Below are 18858 nucleotides of genomic sequence, written 5' to 3' on the forward strand. Positions count from 1 at the left end.
AAACAATGCAGGAGACACAAGAATCTCGGTGGGTAGAAAACCCAGACGTTAGTAAATGGAGGGTAAATACTTTCCCAGAGAAAGAATCAAGGGCAACACAGATATAAGAAAAAACGTAAAATTAAAATCTGATGGAATTGTATTGTTGCGTTGAGAAAGACGTAACAATACCTGGCACTAGCATGGCACCTTACCACTTTCATGTTATTTTCACACTATTTTATTTAAATCCTGTATCAGCCCATTAAGTCTGCAGTATAGACATTATTATCCCTTTTTCTGTAGATGAGAAAAATGGAGGTTCAGGTTGGGTAACTGTCCTGGCCAAAGTCATGTGGTTGGGAAGGGGCTAACCAGGGACCAGAACCCAAATCTCCTAAATCTCAGGCACCCACCACGTTGCCTCGAGACAGTGGGAGCCTGGGTACCCCATGGCCAGGAATGTGCACCTGCCAGTCTATCCTCAGAAGCCTGAAGGAACTATCTTCACCCCATGAGTAAGAAAGAAGCTCAGAATAGAACCTATTGGCTTAAAAAGTGGGATTCAAATGTTTCAGCAAAAGTAGAGGTTCTGTGGTAATTGGTAAATGAAAAGAAAAGACTATTCCACTTACTGACCACATGAGTAATGATGCTAGCATGTCTGTCATTCCTCCTTAGGCTAATCCATGGAGTGGCATCCTCTTCAGACTCACTGCCTAGTGGCTGTGCAATAACAGGTCTCGGGCCTCACCTATACCTTAAAAAGCCTACACCTTCCAATCTCTCACTTACCAGCTTTGCTCCCTCGAAAATGGAAGAAGGCTAGGCGCAGTGGTTCACGCCTCACGGCCTGTAATCCCAGCACTTTGGGAGGCCGAGGCAGGCGAATCATGAGGTCAGGAGTTCAAGACCAGACTGACCAACATGATGAAATCCCGTCTCTACTAAAAATACAAACATTAGCTGGGTGCAGTGGCAGGTGCCTGTAATCCAAGCTACTCGGGAGGCTGAGACAGGAGAATTGCTTGAACCTGGGAGGCAGAGGTTGCAGTGAGCCAAGATCACACCACCACACTCCAGCCTGGGCAAAAGAGCAAGACTCCATCCAAAAAAAAAAAACAGGAAAAAAACATATGGCAACTTCATCTAGATGTCCATTAGGGCAGATACTATGAGAGCTGCGTCAGCACCTTGAAGTAGGAAAGAACATGCTGAATGTTCTCTGTTTAGCCTATGCCATGAAGATCTGATTTAACTGACAGAGGCCTCTAAGCTTAAATTCTTGCTGTTTCTACTGTAGTAAGACCATTGACATCACCAAGAATCTCCACATTTGCAAATATCAGTGTAGATACTGCTTCTCCTACAAAATGCAGTGAATTATAACTAAAAAAATTTAAGTGGCCCCTTCAAGTCCTTAATGACTTTACAAAAAGGTACTAAAATCTTTCAACATGCTAATTAAAATACATTTCTCTTGAGTCATACTTCTGTGGAAATCATGTTTCCTGGGCACATCTTCACATCAAATGTGAATGCCTTTTCAACTTCTACTCAAGTTTTGTCTTTTTGTTGATAAGCAATTCTGGCACAGGCTAGAGCATTGCTCAAGTAGTTTTAGTAATCACTTTTGTTTCTGAAAAGAACCTGGAGTAGGCTACTGCCTCGCAGATCAGAGTCACCACCAAATCCAACCTGCTGCTCTCTTTGAAAATGTCCATTTTCTGAGTAAGAACAGTCTTACATATCTTCACCACCCTCATCTTCTCCAGTGGCGGCTTTCTTTTCAAGACCAACTTTTACTGTGAAATGTGACAGGTTGCCATGTGACCTCAAGTAGAGAGTTAAGCAGCTATGGTCAGATGTGGTGAGCGAGTGACAGCCACGTTCATTTGTAGCCTGGCTCTCCCCTGCCTCTGGTCCATTCTTCAAGGAGCAAGCTTCAAATTCTGACCTTGGAAAAATGACACTCGACATGTGCCATTGTTTTTGGACCTTCAGGGTTCCCTGGGAATATCAACTCCATTGATACCAAAGTTATCCTGAACTTATGGGTTGCTTATTGTTTGTTTTTTGCCTTTAATATTCAAGTGCTAACACACACTTGTTTTAATGATTTCATGTTAACATTTAGTCTATGGTCTTATGTGCATTTATCTGTATGCTCACTTGATCTCAGCATATTGGAATTAATTATTTTCTTCCTGTAGGAATATATTTTCCATGTGCATTAACCAAGAGGCTGCATACTCCTGTGTATCCCAGATGCCTTAGTGATTTAGCACACCTGGTGGCTAGGCACAGTGGCTCACGCCTATAAATCCAGCACTTCGGGAGGCCAAGGAGGGTGGATCACTTGAGGTCAAGAGTTCCAGACCAGACTGGCCAACACGGTGAAACCCTGACTCTATTACAAATATGAAAAATTAGCCGGGTATGGTGGCGTGCACCTGTAATCCCAGCTACTCAAGAGGCTGAGGCAGGGGAATTGCTTGTACCTGGAAGGTGGAGGTTGCAGTGAGACGAAATCACGCCACTGCACTCCAGCTTGAGCAACAGAGTAAGACTCAGTCTCAAAAAAATAATAAAATAAAAAACAAAAACAAAAAATAAAAGGGCACCTGGCAAATATAATGGGCATAAGATTGTTTGGATTGAATGGGTGGATTAGTAAGGATTTTTGTTACTGTTGCATGTAATAGAAACTAACAAACTAGCTTAAGAAAAACAAAGCCAGCAGAGTAGAGGTTCCTGAAGGAGGATCTCTCACCCTTCCCTTAACTAACCAACATCCCCTGCCCTTCCTTACCTGTTCCTCATCTCTGGGAAGGCCACTGACCTGTGGAAGGAGATGGTCCATAAGAGACGCAGAAGGGTGGGGGCCATAGATTGGAAGGGTCCTGGGGAAGTCAACGTTGCCCTGGTGTTGTTGATGAGTGGCTCTCTGAATTTAGTCATGAAGACTGGATCACGCTACAACCTTAGGCATGCCCTTGCCTTGTTTTGGTCTTCATACTGACACCTATGATGTCAAGATCTGGAAAATCTTTTTTAACCCCAGAGACGCCACCATTACAAACACAGAGTCCATGGAAGGCCAACTGATGAACAGAGAGGTGAGTTCTCCCAGCCCGAACCTTCATCATAGTAGTATTCCCCCCGAGGTTCAGGGGCCGGTATTAGCAACCCAATTAATCAATAAAGATGTGATCAAATGAAAGCATTTAAGAGAGGTATGGAGAGAGAAGTTGACGACAGACTTGGCCTTCTTTACAATTCTGCCAGGCCTAAGCCTAAGGAGATTCTATCAGGACATGGCACTATAGTTGGCCACATTAAAGGACACAGACCCGACCTGTCACCTACATGACTTCAGGCCTTGCCTGGGCCTCTGATACGTGTCTTCACTGATAATTTTGGAGCTCTTATCATCTTCCTCTGACCGTTGACTTTGACAGTCAAATGGCTGAATGTCTGCTCCATGTGGATTGATGACTTACCAGAACGAGCGACTGGCTGTCACCACCCTGATTTATGATCCTCACTGCAGAGCTTCCTGCAGAACAAAAGCAATCTAGGCCCACAGACCTGCCTTCCCACATGAAGTGATGTCCCATATCCCAAGCTAGGGTGACACGTGAACCTTCTGACTGGAGTGATCTTGTCCTACCGGTTCTTTCACTACCCTGCCCCATACCTCATCCCTCTTCCACCAGATACCCATTCCGCCATGTCAAACCAGACTTTGTTGTCATGGAAATCCTGCCCCTGGCCTCCTTCCTAGGCCCAGACCTCTAGGCCCCCATCTGCCCTGATAGATCTTCCTGGATCCCGCACCTGCCTCACCCTGCGTGAGTTTGTCACTTTGCTGCTCTTGCCTCATCTCTGAACTTTGCCCTCTGGCAAATCACCCTGGAATGGGATGGTTCTTAGAACCAGCACTCAGGACCCACCAACCTGTGCTGCTGCTACAGGCATATTAAGATTCCACCATGAAGCACAATATACATTTGGAGAAAAACTTCACTCGTCAAGAAATAACACTGCATATCCACTACACAAAAATCTAAGGGAAAACACTTTCGTGAAATAGACTGCCAAATGAAGAGCGCTTGTGAAAAACTACATCTATTACATAGGACTTTTCAGTTCATAAGCTTCATAATATCAGATCATCACAATGGCAAAGCAGGGCCTGTAAGGCTCCTGGGATGCGATCTTGAAATTGCTTCATTATTGAATATTACAATGATATTTGCCAACATGGAATATTTTGCTGGTGTATGCATTCAAATAAAATTTCCAGCCACCATCGTTTATAGCCCAAATATATTAATATCTCCACATAACAAATTCCAAAGAGAACACATGAAATATTTAAATGAGCAAGCTTTGTGGACCTAGTGAATACTGCATTTTACCTTTATGTTCTTCTTTATCACCACAGACGTTTTTTTAAAAAAATCAAACCTGATAATGTCAAAAGACGAGAAAGGCTAAACTCAGAGAAATAAAAAAACCATAAATCAGGAAAACTTTGGAGCTGCTGGAAAGACACTTTAATTTTGTAGACAAAAGACTGCATTAAGGAGGAATAATGCAATAATCAAAGGTGAACGGATCGCTATTGTCTGGCGTCTTCCTCTGTGGGAATTTTTCCACCCCTGACAGCTGTAAGGGGGGCAGGGGCGCCGAATGTGGCTGTGCCTTTATTGTCTCACCCTTTTTCTCCCCAGCCCCTCCTCTCCTCCATCAATAAATGTCTGCAATCATATTCTTGAGCTCCTGTGTGATTTCAAGGTTCATCTCTTCCATGCAGCTCAAACACTAATTATCCCAGCTGTAATTAGTAAGATAATTAAATACTGGCTCACTCATCACTCTACCTTGGGTCGGGTCGTGATTCTCCCAGAAGACCTTGAGCAGCTCCTCAAAACTGATGTGTTCTGGCTGGTACACCACTCGGACAACTTCTGCATGGCCAGTTTTTTCTTGGAAGAAACAAAACGTACAACCGAAATTTACTGACAACATCAATTTATTGCAAGTTTTTTGTTCACAACAAAACAACAGACAAAAGCTGAAACTCTACCCTCTGAAGGAAGAATGGAAGCATGATTAGACTTTAGCTAACAGTCTCTCTCAAGGCTCTGTGTTACTGGTTCTTTTTCCATAGAAGCATACAATTTTCTTCCAGTGAGCTTGCTGCGATGACTTCTACATTGTGCTCTAATAAATTGTTTTAAGTTCATGAAAAAACAAACGTGGGTTTTCAGGTTTCTAAGCTCACTCAGGAAACCTTATGGATCCACCCTGACATAGTGCTCAAGAATTGAAACTCTGGAAAGGGAAAGAGCCAATTTATTTTTATCATCACTCCATGCTATATGTAGTGAGCTCAGCTGCACCACAGTGAGATGGCGCCAGGGAGAGAAACCTGTAAAAAACAGGCTGATCACTCATTCACGTGACATCAGTGAGTTAAGGAGGGACATACTTGCTGTGCTGTTAACAGTGGGACAAGGGTCAGATTTAAATACCCAGTAGGGTAGTAAGTGTTTTCTCAGCCTAATCTGTCTCTGTGGTAAACAATGATGGTGGCATATGTCTCTTTGCAGGATCTTCTGTAAGTAGGCCTGTTCTCAATGGTGGTCCTGGAGGTTCAGTGGATCAGGGGTGGGTATTTGCAGTACTGCTTGTACCTGTGAAATTCATGTCCTTCTTTATCTTATAGTCTTAGAGTACGGCAAATAAGAGATCCCTCCGTACTGAGATCACTTGGCTATATAAATTTTTTATCTATCTGTTTTCACTCACCTTATGTGTAGTAAAGAATTTGGTGAGCTGGGCACGGTAGTTCACTGTAATCCCAGAACTTTGGGAGGCCGAGGAGGGTGCATCACCTGAGGTCAGGAGTTCGAGACTAGCCTGGCCAATCCAGTGAAACCCCGTCTCTACTAAACAAAAAATTAGCTGGGTGTGGTGGCGGATGCCTGTAATCCCAGCTACTCAGGAGGCTGAGGCACAACTGCTTGAACCCGGGAGGAGGAGGTTGCAGTGAGCCACAATCGCGGCACTGCACTCCAGCTTGGGCAACAAGAGCAAAACTCTGTCTCAAAAACAAAAAAAAAAAAAAGAAAAGAAAAGAAGTTGGCCTTGCCCAAAGAGAAGTCTGGACTTTTGTCCTCAGCTTCTGGAAGATAGTGTGTGTCATATCCAATGCTGGGCACACTAGGTCTCAGGATGGAACCAGCTACATCCAATTGTCCTAGGGTGAGAGTTGGCCATGCTACAAAGACCAACCATGTGAATTCAGACAGGAGCTTTGGATCATATGGTATCAGAACACCTGGAGACTGAGTTCAATCATGTGGGCAATCAACCAATCACTAGTATGCAATGGAGCAACAATAAAAACTCTGGACATTGAAGCTCAGGCAATCTTCTCTGGTTGGCAGTATTCTGTGTATTGCTACACATAGACACCAGAAGGTCAGCACATCCTGACTCCAGGAGAGAAAAGAACAGAAGCATTTGGAGCCCTCCCAGCCTCCACCTGATGCCTTTCTTTAGCTAATTGTGAGCCACATCCTTTCCCTGTAAGACACTGTAACCATGAGTATAACAGCATTCAGTGAGTTCTGCAAGTCCTTCTAGCAAATTATCAAACATGTGGGTGGTTTTGGGAATCCCCTGAACTGGTACCTTAATCTGCAAAAGTGTCTTCCAATATATTGATCATCTCACTTTAATTCTCACAACTGTCCAATGGTGCAGGTAGGGAAAGTAGAAATCCTCATTTTACAAACTGAAAAACTATGACACAAATAAGTTAGATCTGCCCAAGGTCACACAGCTAGTGAATTTCTGGGCCATAAGCTGAAAAACAAAAACATACCTTCTGACTTCTGGTCCAGGGCTCTAACCAATACATCAAAGGAAAGAGCACAAGGTGAACATTTGGAACATGAATCCAGAAAAGAAAAGAAATCTATTCATTCTCTTTAATTTGATCTTTTTGTTAATACTTAAATTTGTTCTGATGGTAGAAACAGTATTTGCAGATAACACTGAAGCTTAGAAAATGTGAGGAAGTATAAAAAAGAAAATACAGGCCAGGCACAGTAGCTCAAGCCTGTAATCCCAGCACCAAGGCAGGTGGATCACTTGAGGTCAGGAGTTCAAGACCAGCCTGGCCAACATGGTGAAACCCCATCTCCACTAAAAATACAAAAATTAGCCAGGCGTTGTGGTGGGTGCCTGTAATCCCAGCTACTCGGGAGGCTGAGGCAGGAGAATCGCTTGAACCTGGGAGGTGGAGGTTGCAGTGAGCCGAGATCACACCGCTAAGCGCCAGCCTCAGCAACAGGGTGAGACTCCATCTCAAAAAAAAAAAAAAAGAAAAAGGAAAATACAAATCACCTATACTGCTGCCACATAAGCACTATCAACAAATTTTATGAATCTCTTCCTGGGTGCCTACCAGATGTGTGCACGTGCGTGTGCGCGCACACACACACACACACACACAATTTCTTCCACTGCATTCATTACGGCATGCTTTCCTCTCTTACCAGTATATTGGGAATATTTCTCCATGTCACTAAAACTTTGAGAAAACAACATTTATAATGAATACATGACTCTCCATCAGATGGTTGTCCAACTACTTACTCAATCATTCCTTGTCATTGGGCAATTAGACTGAAATATATTTTTATCCATAAATGTAAATATTTTGCCATGCTTCTGAAGCTGCCTCAAGCCTTAGTTATATAAATGGAATTTCTAAATCAATGTTTCTAAACATTTTTAAATTTCTTGATGCCTAGTTCCAAACTGCTTTTCAGTAAAGTTGACCCAGTTTTCTCTTTCCATTGGCAGCATTTTTGAGGGCCAGTCTCAGTCACCATTACAACATTTTTAATCCTTAGCAATTCATAGCTGGAAGACAGTATTCTATTGTTTTATTTAGGATGAGTTTATATTATTAGTGAAGTAAAACATAAATTTCATGGTTATTAGCAATTTTAATTTCTTCTTTGCTCTAATTGGCATGTCCTTTTATACTGGATTAATTATTATATTAATATTTCAATATTAATTGGCTAGTCCACATAATTTTAATTCAAATACTATAGTCATTCAAGTTAGCATCTAAACAGATTTTATGCTAAAACATATGAAAAGAATGACAGTGGAGAGTGTGGGGAAAAGATACAGTAAGTATAATAATGTGATTGTAAAACCACTTTTGCTCTAGTTGAACATATTATTTTGTAATTTGAAATGTTTAAATAAGTGATTCAACTATATAAGCCTTAAAAATCTCTGAATATTAAAAATGGTAATATGCTATCAACATGACAGATATATTTGGCATGAAAAACATTGAAACCACACTAAAATATAAGCAAAAGATGTAAACAGGCTATTTCTTCTCAATTTACATGTATTTCTTCCTATGTGAAGAAATACATGTAAATTAAGACATGCAAAATGCCAACATTTTTAGTGATCAAAATGGAAGTAAATAAATGCATATTCAAACACTAACATATTATCTGTTATTACATTTTATAAAATTGCTTAGAAGCATCTTAGTGCTGTTGAGGATACAATGAAATGGTGCCCTTACTTGGCTAGTGACAGGGTAAAATCACTAAATCTGTTCTGAAACCCCATGGGTGTATGTAGCAAGAGCCACAAAGATGCTCATTTACGTTGATTAAGTGATCCAGGAAATCCATCTCAAAGGCATAACTTCAAATAATAGAAAAGATATATACACGTGCAAAAAATTCAGTCTATCATTATTACAATGGTAGAATACCATAAGAAATACACAAGCCAAACAAAGGGAAACAAATATGGTATACTCATAAGATGAAGTTTCATAGAACCATTAAAATACCACATATTTTACTATCCTACACATAGTGAAAGCTGTCACTTTATTATTTACTGAACAACAATTATATAGTAGCCACTTATCTACTTGATGCCATTTAATGCTCATAATTTTTTTCCTATTTTGATAAAATGAACGTAACATAAAATTTACCATCAGATTAAGTACATTGACAATGTTTTACAATCATCACTAATCATCCAGCTCCAGAACTCTTTTCATCTCGCAAAACTGATATTCTGTACCCATTAAATACTAACTCCCCATTCCCCCTCCCACTGGACCCTGGCAACCCGCTTTTACTTCCTTGTCTCTATGGATTTGACTTCTCTAGGGACTTCCTATAAGTGGAATCCAGTATTTGTCTTTTTGTGACTGTCTTATTTAACTTGGCATAATGTCCTCAATGTTCATCCATGTTGTTGTATGTGTCTGAATTTTCTTCCTTTTTAGGGCTGAATAATATTCCATTGGGTGTATTTTGTTTGTTTATCCATTCATCCATCAATGAACATGTGGGTTGCCACTGCAAACAATGCTGCTGTGAACACAGACATACAAACACGGCTCACAACGATTTTGCAACAGAGATATGGCCCGCATTAAACAGATGAGGAAATTGAGGTCTCCCTACAAGTTTTTTCACACAACAGTGAGGAGGTAGGAGGATTCAGTCATAAGCGAACCAGGTTTCAACCGGAGATGAAGCTCAACCTCCTACTATGACCCGAGCTTCTGAATGGAGAAACCTGAAGCCATGAAGTGACAACAAATGTCACACAGGCTGTGGCCCAGATGAGAAATCACAGCTGTGTGGTAACTGACACGAGGCTGTCAAGAATATTTTATGGCATTAGGCTCTTCTTTCATGACAGCAATATGGGGTCAGGAAAGATTTCCACTTCCCAGCAAACACTTTCAGACATAATCTGCCACTGACATTATTTGTGGAGAGGTTTAAAGAAGCTTGGTTGTTTAAAAGAAACTATTACCATTCAAATTCAAGATTCATTTGCCTTGACAAACAGCACAGTGATGCCCTTGCCAAACTCACCTTTAAGTTTCTTTACTTTATTTCTCCAAAGTAAAAGAACCTCTGTAAAAATACACAGTGCAAATGATCAAAAGGATTAAGGGACTCAGAACCACTTACAGAAATGCCCACACTTTACAAGAACCAGCCAACGTGCTAGGCTAATTTCATTCCAGAGACCAATCTGCAAATACTTTCTTGTGCTTCCAGAGATAAAAGGCCACATCTTAAAAATACTTCAAGCCGTGTCTTCACATAACATCGCGCAAATAGCATGATAGATGTGACGTGCAAACATGCTTGTTAACAATTCACAGCAGCATTACAGGGGCTTTAACACTGTTGTTCAAAAATATCTTGAAAGAAAAAATGAAAAGGATGATGTCCTCTCTAAGCATCTCCCTCCACTGTCTTACCCCACAGCCCCAGAGGAAGATGAACAAATGCTGAGGGGTTGATTAAAGGCAGTCACTCCTTCCAAGACGAAGCATCCAATCCAAGAAGAGACATACGAGCATGACCTGGGGCCAGGAAAATGAGGCATTCTGGGGTCATCTAGCTACATGGAAGCTAAGTCATCCATGGAACCAGGTGCCTTTAAAGAGAATCCCAAGATAAGTCAACCAATGTTTACAGTCCTCCCGCACAGCTTCCTATCCATGGAGAAAATGTCACCTTTGATTCTTCCAGGGTACGAAAATTAGATTTTGCTACTGTTGGGCTGCTGGGACAAGAACAAGAGAGCAAGGAACTGGCCCACGCAGTAGATCAGAACAGAAGAGAGAGCTGGTGAGCTGTGGTGAGATGCCAGCAGATATTGGTGAGGAGTCAGATTGTTGGGGTTGGCCTCCTGGCTCTGCTGCTGGGCAACTGCATGACCTTGGCGGGGTCTGGGAGAGGAGGCAAAGCTGGCCCAGACCACAGCTCCCTGGCAAATCAGCCATGCCTTTCCTCGGGACCCACATCCATGCTGGGGGGCCTTTATCTACCCAACCACTCTGTGCACAGTTTCTTCAACTGCAAACTGGGGGATTAGTGCCTGGCACATGGGATGTAAGTGTCTACATCTTGTATTATTCTCAGTTGTATTATCATAATTATTCTCTAATCAGCCGTGATGACATGGGGAAAAACTGGAATACAAGTCACAAGAAAGAGCTTAAACCATCATTCCAACACAGAGTTTAATACCTTTTCGACTGATCCCGGGTGTCCTACTTTTTTAGATGGGAATAAAATATCTCTGTGACAAAACAAAGATTAAATGAGGTCATCTGTGGGAAAGTGTTTGGGAAGTGTAAAGCTCTCCATACACAAACACAAGGTTTCTACTGTTATTGCTATTAACCTTTTGTGTTTCCTTACAATGGATGCCACCCCCATTAGGACTCAACTCTAGGAGAAAACACATGATTTAAGGACGTCTCCTTCTTATCAAACTGAATTTTATCTCAGTAAGTGTCTAACTCCAGTTTATTCATTCATTCATTCTTCATTCATTCTAGAAGTCTCAGCTGTGTATACTACTGGTCTGGGGACTGAGCCTCCTCTGTTGGAGACTGCAGCTCAGCCTTCATCCACACCCTAGAAAGGCCCAGATTCTCACTCTTTTGATGACGTGGCAAAAGGGAAAAATCGCATTTCTCAAAGCGATTACCCAGTTTAGAATCAGAATTTTTCTCATTCTTTTTCTTTTCTAGTTTCTTCTTAAGCCAGGTGGAATGAGCAAGTGTTTAATCCAGGCAGAAAGACACCTCCGGAAGTGGGGCTCCAGGACCAAGAGCTGAGGCTGGAATCTTGCCTCCCTGTTGAGGCTGTTTCCCATGGCACCCTGTCAACGATTTCCTCTCACAAGAACCTTAGTCCACCAGAGTCCATGAGACCTGGGAGAAGGCAGAGGCACCAGGGCTGAGCTGGCGGAGAGGCTCCCACTGCTGCCTGGGCTGCAGATGCAGAGTACAAGGCCACCTCTCCAGGGGGTGCCAAGTGACCACAGGCTGGGACAGGCTGCCAGCATCCTGGAACATATGTGCAACTCAGACTGGAGTTGAGAATGACATCCCAAGTTCTCCATAGAAATGGTGGTGCTTCCCCGGCAGGGAAGCAGGTCTTATGTAGAGGAGATTTGGGAGGGAGGCCGAGCAGAGCCATCAGAACCAAGAGCAGCTCGGCCTGTGTGGGGTCCCAGGTGGGGCTCATCTAGACGGACCAAGGGGGCCTCCAAGGGTGACTGGGCCAGCAGCCCCGGCCCACGTGGTGTGTGTAGATCCCCAGGTCCCTGTGTAAGAAGGAAGGAGTAAGAATGACAGCAGAGCTTATGTCTTCTGGAGAGGCTTGGTGGGGACAGGAAATAGGAAATGAGAGAGGCAGTACAGTGTGACGGTCCCCCAGCAGGTTCCTTAAAGATGTGTGTCCACTGCTTGAGCCTTGAAGTCAGGTGGAGCTGAGGCCATGGTGCCCAGCTGAGGAGCAGGCATCCCTGAGAACCCAATGCCCTGGAACGTATCTGAGAACGTAGCAAGACAAGCAGTCTCATTGCCCAAACACAGTAGGCAAAGAGCCAGGAAATTAGCTTAAAGAGAGTTTAGAGATGGGAGCAGCACGGATCTCTGGAGCTGTCCTGCCGCCCAGGAATGCCCAGCATGTAAGTCCTAATAAACTCATCTATCGCCAAGCTGGACTCGTCCAAGTCATTCTACGGTATCTCAGCAACCTCCCAGTTTGGGGGAAGGTCTTTCTATTCAATCCAGGTTTTTCTCATACCAGAGACACAGAAATGAGGCCCACAGGCAAGACCTGTGCACAAAGCCCCCGCCCCTCCAGCCCCAGTGCTCAGGGTTCCTGGACTCTCTGTGCTGCTGTGGCGAGGGTTAGGGGAGGACAAACAACTGGTTCCTCGGAAAACAGCACAGCTGAGTGGGTGCCCCTCCGATGTGAACTGGGCTGTGCTGCAGCCCGCAGTGCAATGAGAGCCCTGTGCAAGCAGGTCGGTCACACTGTTCCCCCACGTCCCCACCAGCCACAGACTGCCACATTGCAGTCAGCAGTGCAATGAGAGCCCTGTGCAAGCAGGTCGGTCACACTGTTCCCCCACGTCCCCACCAGCCACAGACTGCCACATTGCAGTCAGCAGGATGCCTGTCTAGACAGATGGCTGGGCACTACCCAGATCCAAGGAGCATGGAGTGGAGAGTTCAAGAAGTCGGCTTAGGAGCCAGAGTGCCTGAGTTGGCATCCTGGTCACTTAGCAGCTGTGTGACCTTGGCAAAGCTCCTTCCTCTATGGGCTTTAACTTCCCTACCTGCAAAATGGGGACATCGATAGCACCCACCTCAGGGGACTGTCATGATAATTAGCTCAAAACTCCACGGGAGGCATCTGAACAGTCTGGCCCAGCAAAGGCAGAATAACTCAGCCAGTATCACCTTTCTTCATGGCAGCGTTGCTAGCATCATTTGACTGCTACTATGACTTGGTTCCCAATGTCCTTGGTCAGGGAATCTATGTCTAAAAGTTTCCCAAAATCATTCTTTTTAAAAAATTTTTATTTGTTTATTTAGAGATAGAAGAGTCTCACTCTCTTGCCCAGGCTGGAGTGCAGTAGTGCAATCTCGGTTCACTGCAACCTCCACCTCCCAGGTTCAAGCAATTCTCCTGCCTCAGCCTCCCAAGTAGCTGAGATTATAGGTGCATGCCACCATGCCTGGCAGATTTTTGTATTTTTAGTAGAGATGGGGTTTCACCATGTTGATCAGGCTGGTCTCAAACTCCTGACCTCAGGTGATCCTCTCACCTCAGCCTCTTGAAGGGTTGAGATTACAGGCATAAGCCACCATGCCTGGCCCAAGGTGATTCTTAATGGTAAGGAAGGGTTGTGAACCACTGGTCTAGAGCACCGCAGATCCTTTAGTAGCCAGCTCTCAGCCTGTGCCCTTCTCTGTCCCAGCACCCGCTGTCTCAGTCATCAGGAGACTCACAACATCCCCAGAGAGCAAGGAGGAAGAGAGGAAGGAAGTGAGGGGGAAGGAAGGGAGGGAGGAGAGGGAAGGGGAGGAAGCAGGAGGAGAGAAAGGAAACAGGAAAGGAACCCTTTACAGAGACCTGCAGTACCACTGAGGAGGAGGTCAGGGAACAGAGACACGTCAGACCTTTCTTTACTGTCCAGGAGATGATTCCCTTGTAACAGTCAGCACAGTGCTATCCGCTAGCATACAGCACTCATTAAACATCATGCATTGTTCTAAGCTCTTGATGTGTATGGATGAAGTTAACCCTCGTAAAAACCCTGAATACGTAATAGTATTATTCCCATTTTTAGAGGAGGAAACTGAGACACAGAGAAGTAGAAAAGCTCATCCAAAATCATTCAAATATCAAGTGGGGGAGGCTGGACTGGGGCCCAGGCTAAGACGCTCAGAGATGCAGATGCCTGGAGGACAGCATTGGTGGGCGCTAAGCAGTCACACGCATACCAGGACATCAGATGCACACGGAGGAAGCGGCCATGGTGGATGACTCGTAGTACGGGGAGGGCATCCAAAGCAAGAGCAGGAATCCAAATGGAAGCAGTAGCTCATCTTTGTTGCTGCAAAGCCACAAAGTGGCTCATGAACTTACCCGCACACCCGGCCACCATGGGAGCTACTTAGCTGGCCCACCATAGGGATGGCGCGCCCCTGCTGCAATCCTATAGGGACAGGAACCTCAGCCTCTGCCTTCAGACAGTGTCCTGTGCCCCGCAACGCCTCTAGATCCACAAACTCACGTCGGCATTGCAGCCATCCTTGGCCACTGGGGTGAATGCTCCTATGTCCATTTTACCGACAGGAAAGCCAAGGCTCAGAGCTCACGAGGGACTGAGACAACCCCAAGCCTAGCCAGAGGCCAACAAGCCCTTCTCCCTGCTGCTTCTTCACACCTGTCATCTCTGTCCCCTTCCCTGAGGCCTACAGGAGCCCTTGGCTGGCCACTAGAGCCCTCCATCTCTGGTATGACAGCAACCTGGTTTCCCCCACCCTCCCCAGGCCAGGCTAACCCCTCACACCCACCACCAGCTCCTGCTGTCCCCAGCCTGTAGGGCTCACCCGCCAAGCCCTCTCTGCCCTCAGTGTCGCCCCAGCTCCTGCTGTCCCCAGTCCGCAGTGCCCCAGGCTACCCACAGTTCAAGCCCTGCCTGCTTTCAGGGTCCCCTTGAGTCTTGCTTCCTCCAGGAGGCTTCTCTGAGCTGGGGACCCCAGGAAGAGGCGCCGTGCAGGGAGAGAGCCCAGCCAGTGCGATTCTGTGGGACTGACTTTGTCAGAGCAGGGCTCCTCCACTGAGTCACCTCCCCTGGGGTCCCCCAAAGGGTGGCTATGAAGAGGACCAATGGTGGAGGAAACAGGCAGTTCAGCAATGGCAGGGAGAGGAGATGCAAAAAGTGCTGTTTCCCTCCACACCTGGCCCTGCCACCCTGTCTTATTCCACTTGGGATCAGTCCCATGAGGTGCAACACCTGAGTGCTCAGTGCTTACAAGTGTGTGCTTAGTGACAGCGGCTCTCCTCTGTAGGCCCCAGGACTGGGCATGTGATGTGACATTAATAAAGACGTAAGGGCCGGAGGAGCCCTTGTGCTGGATCTGCCCACCACTTACTTATCCTTCATCTGGATGGGGCATCTGTATGGACCCCAGCGCCATTCACCTGCCAATGACCTGTCCCTAGATGGAATCCCACATGTACACTGTGCTCCAACTGTCTGTCCCTAATCACCGAATTCTACACAAACCTCACTACAAATCCTAAAGTAGAAGTGGCTACTATGCAGACAAAGGTATTAGACACAGCTAATGCAAATAGAATACTTTACCGTATGGGCCAGCACTGTTATATTTATTAATTAATAAATACTGATCAAATGCCTGCTAAGCACCATGCACAGTGCTGAGCACTGAGGATTTCACAGTGGCTAATGTAACGATGGCAACAACAAACCACCTTGTGCCATGGGAACTGCCTAGAGTCGGTGTCCAGGTAAGAAACTGCTCTTTAAAATAAAAAGACTCAACTTAGCTTATTTATCCTATAAGCAAGATGGAGGGGAGAGGGAGACACAATAATTTTTTTTTTCATTAAATAAAAACCATTCTTCAACCTCCCTCATCCTTTCCCTGCCAACCAGACTTATCCAAACCGTTAAACCAAATCAAAGAGCACACAGAATGATCCAGGTGTTTGAAGGGAGAAAGGGGCGAGGGTGGGTGAATAATACCTCCCCTTTTCCCACACGAGATTCAAAACACTACTTTTCTCTTGCTAATTAACTACAAAGAGGTAAGATGTCAGCTCGGTTTCATCTCCAGCTCCCGCGGATAGAAAATGTGATTTCCAACAATGTACTCATTATAAAAAAAAAATCCTAATACATCAAAATTGGATGCCCTGTGGAGTTCATTATAGGATTTGAGGAGTGTCTATACTGTCATTTTATCTTGGCTTTTTTTTTCTTTTGTCTCATTCGTCACTTAACGTGTCCGACGAGAAACATAAGCTTTAAAAAGCATCCTATTGATTGAAAAGTAGAAAAAAATACTGGTGGAGCAACTGTGAATTTTTTTTTTGCTGTTGGCCCGCCATGGGGAGAAACGATGGAGAATTTATGATCCTCTGGTGTATATTTTACACAGACATATCCTTCAGAGATTACGCTCTCAGAGGAGTGCCATAAACACAGCTCAGTACTTGATCAAGAAAAGTCTTCAAGAAAGCAGTCAATGGCAACCATTAATTCTTTGTGCACTGGAGGTTTCTAACTGGTACAAAGAAAACCAGTAGGTAGAAGTAGGTAACTAGGATGGCAGTGAGCCACTCCCTAGTTTCTGTATCCAGCCTGCTGATTACACAGGCTGGCCTTCACACCCAGTGCTAACCCTCTGAGCTGGATTTTCCAGAATAAGAAGGGTACGAAAGGACCTGTGCCCATTTTCTAGACTGGCATCAAACTCCCACTCTGCTGTGAAACGGGCAGGGATGACAAGATACAGGCAAAACCAACCTGTCAAACAGGGACCATGGTATCCTTGCAGCCAAGAGAACCAATGCAGTTTATTAAATGGCCTTTTAATATTAACAAGAGTATCGCGCACTGAGAAACTATGATTCCTTGATGCTACTGAATTATACCACCAAGTTTAAAAAGAGGTCTATGTGTACCTTGTTGTCAGTAGGCTACACAAGAAGAGTGGTTCACAATTTAACGCCTTAGAATTCCTTGTGGAACTCTGAAACATACTGTCACACCTCCCCTCCACCCCACCAATGGAAATCTGACACAGGAGAGCTGGGGCAGGCCTGGCATATGCATTCTCACAAAGCCCCATGGGTGCTTCTGATGCAAAGCTGGGAAAGGAACCACAAACTTGGGCATTTGATCTATGTGTCTAAACCACGAAGGAGGAAATGGACAGAAGATTTTTTTTTTTTTAACAAAGTCTCGGAATTGGAAGGTACCCAAAAGGTCATCTAGCCAAATGGCACACTATATAGTTTAGCCCACTCCGACCTCCAGATGACCATTTCAAGACAGGGCACTCTCTACTTCTCAAACTAGGTCATGCCACTATTGGGATGTCCTAATTGCTAGAAATCCATGCCTTTATTAAGTCAACTTCTGCCTCCTCCTATTCACAGTCCAAGCAGTGCTTCTTGGGACCTGCTCACTCCTCCACGATGGGTTTTAAGAAGGCTGAAGGCATTTACTACGGGCAAGTAAATGGCACCGACTTTGGAGTCTGAAGAACTACATTGAGTTCTTCTACATTTGAGGGCATAATCTGCTAGAGAGGCCACTTAGCTTCTCTTAGCCACAGGCTGCTCATCTGTAAAATGGGCATACTAATATCTGTCCCATCAATCTTACAAGACGGTTAAGAGCAATAACACACATAAAGGGGAATGCATAAAGCACTTTAGGAACTTACCAGTGGTAATCAAATCTATGATATTATTACTAGTTCTTACATTTCCATATACTCCAAATAATAATGATCAACCATGGCATCACAGAACTTCACTATGAGATGCCCGAAGCTTTCAAACGTTTAGGATCTATGTTAGTACAAACAGAACGACATGGACTGCCCTCCAAGCAAAGATAGGCTTCTCTGGGTAAGCTGTCAAGGGTAGGTTTTCCTAAAAGTGTCTGTGTTCCACATCAGAGTTAAAAGACAACTAGAGAGGCCCTACAAGCATGATAATAGAAGGGGTCTTTGAAATCAAGTCCAATATTTTTTCATATTCTTCAAAAACTATTCTAAACTCTCCATGGGATGGATGAGAAAAGGCACTCCACACCATTTGATAGCACAACAGGGTGACTATGGTCAATAATTTAATTGTACATTTCAAAATAACTAAAAGAAAATAAATGGATTGTCTGTAATGCAAAGGATAAATGCTCGAGGGGATGCAGACCCCATTCTCCATGATGTGATTCCTACGCTCTGCATCCTGTATCAAAACAGCTCATGTACCCCATAAATATATATACCCAGTACCTTGATACATAAGATAATACATCTATCATCTCGTATACCCCATAAATGTACCTACTATGTACACATAAAAATTAAAAAGAAGGCCGGGCGCAGTGGCTCACGCCTGTAATCCCAGCACTCTGGGAGACCGAGGTGGACAGATTATGAGGTCAAGAGATCAAGATCATCCTGACCAACATGGTGAAATCCCGTCTCTACGAAAAATACAAAAATTAGCAAGGCGTGATGGTGGGCGCCTGTAAACCCAGCTACTCCAGAGACTGAGGCAGGAGAATGGCTTGAACCTGGGAGGCAGAGGTTGCAGTGAGCTGAGATCGTGCCACTGCACTCCAGCCTGGCGACAGAGCGAGACTCCATCTCAAAAAAATAAGATAAAGTAAAATAATTCAAAAAGAAAAAAG

The 18858-nt window shown here is 44.4% G+C and overlaps 1 protein-coding gene across 9 annotated transcripts in view; it reads right to left on the reverse strand.

The window, feature by feature from the left end:
- MSRA (methionine sulfoxide reductase A) overlaps nt 1–18858 on the reverse strand; it is a 376253-nt gene that overhangs the window by 119595 nt on the left and 237800 nt on the right. For 8 of the 9 annotated variants that reach the window (XM_003271425.3, XM_030812392.1, XM_003271424.3 and 5 more), the window contains one exon: nt 4869–4973. The exons of the other annotated variant lie outside the window; for it this stretch is intronic. In XM_003271425.3, coding sequence (XP_003271473.1) covers nt 4869–4973 — 105 coding nt within the window. The remainder of the gene's footprint in view (nt 1–4868; nt 4974–18858) is intronic. 9 annotated transcript variants of the gene reach the window in all.

Source organism: Nomascus leucogenys, chromosome 4, assembly GCF_006542625.1.
Source record: "Nomascus leucogenys isolate Asia chromosome 4, Asia_NLE_v1, whole genome shotgun sequence".
Taxonomy (NCBI): Eukaryota; Metazoa; Chordata; class Mammalia; order Primates; family Hylobatidae; genus Nomascus; species Nomascus leucogenys.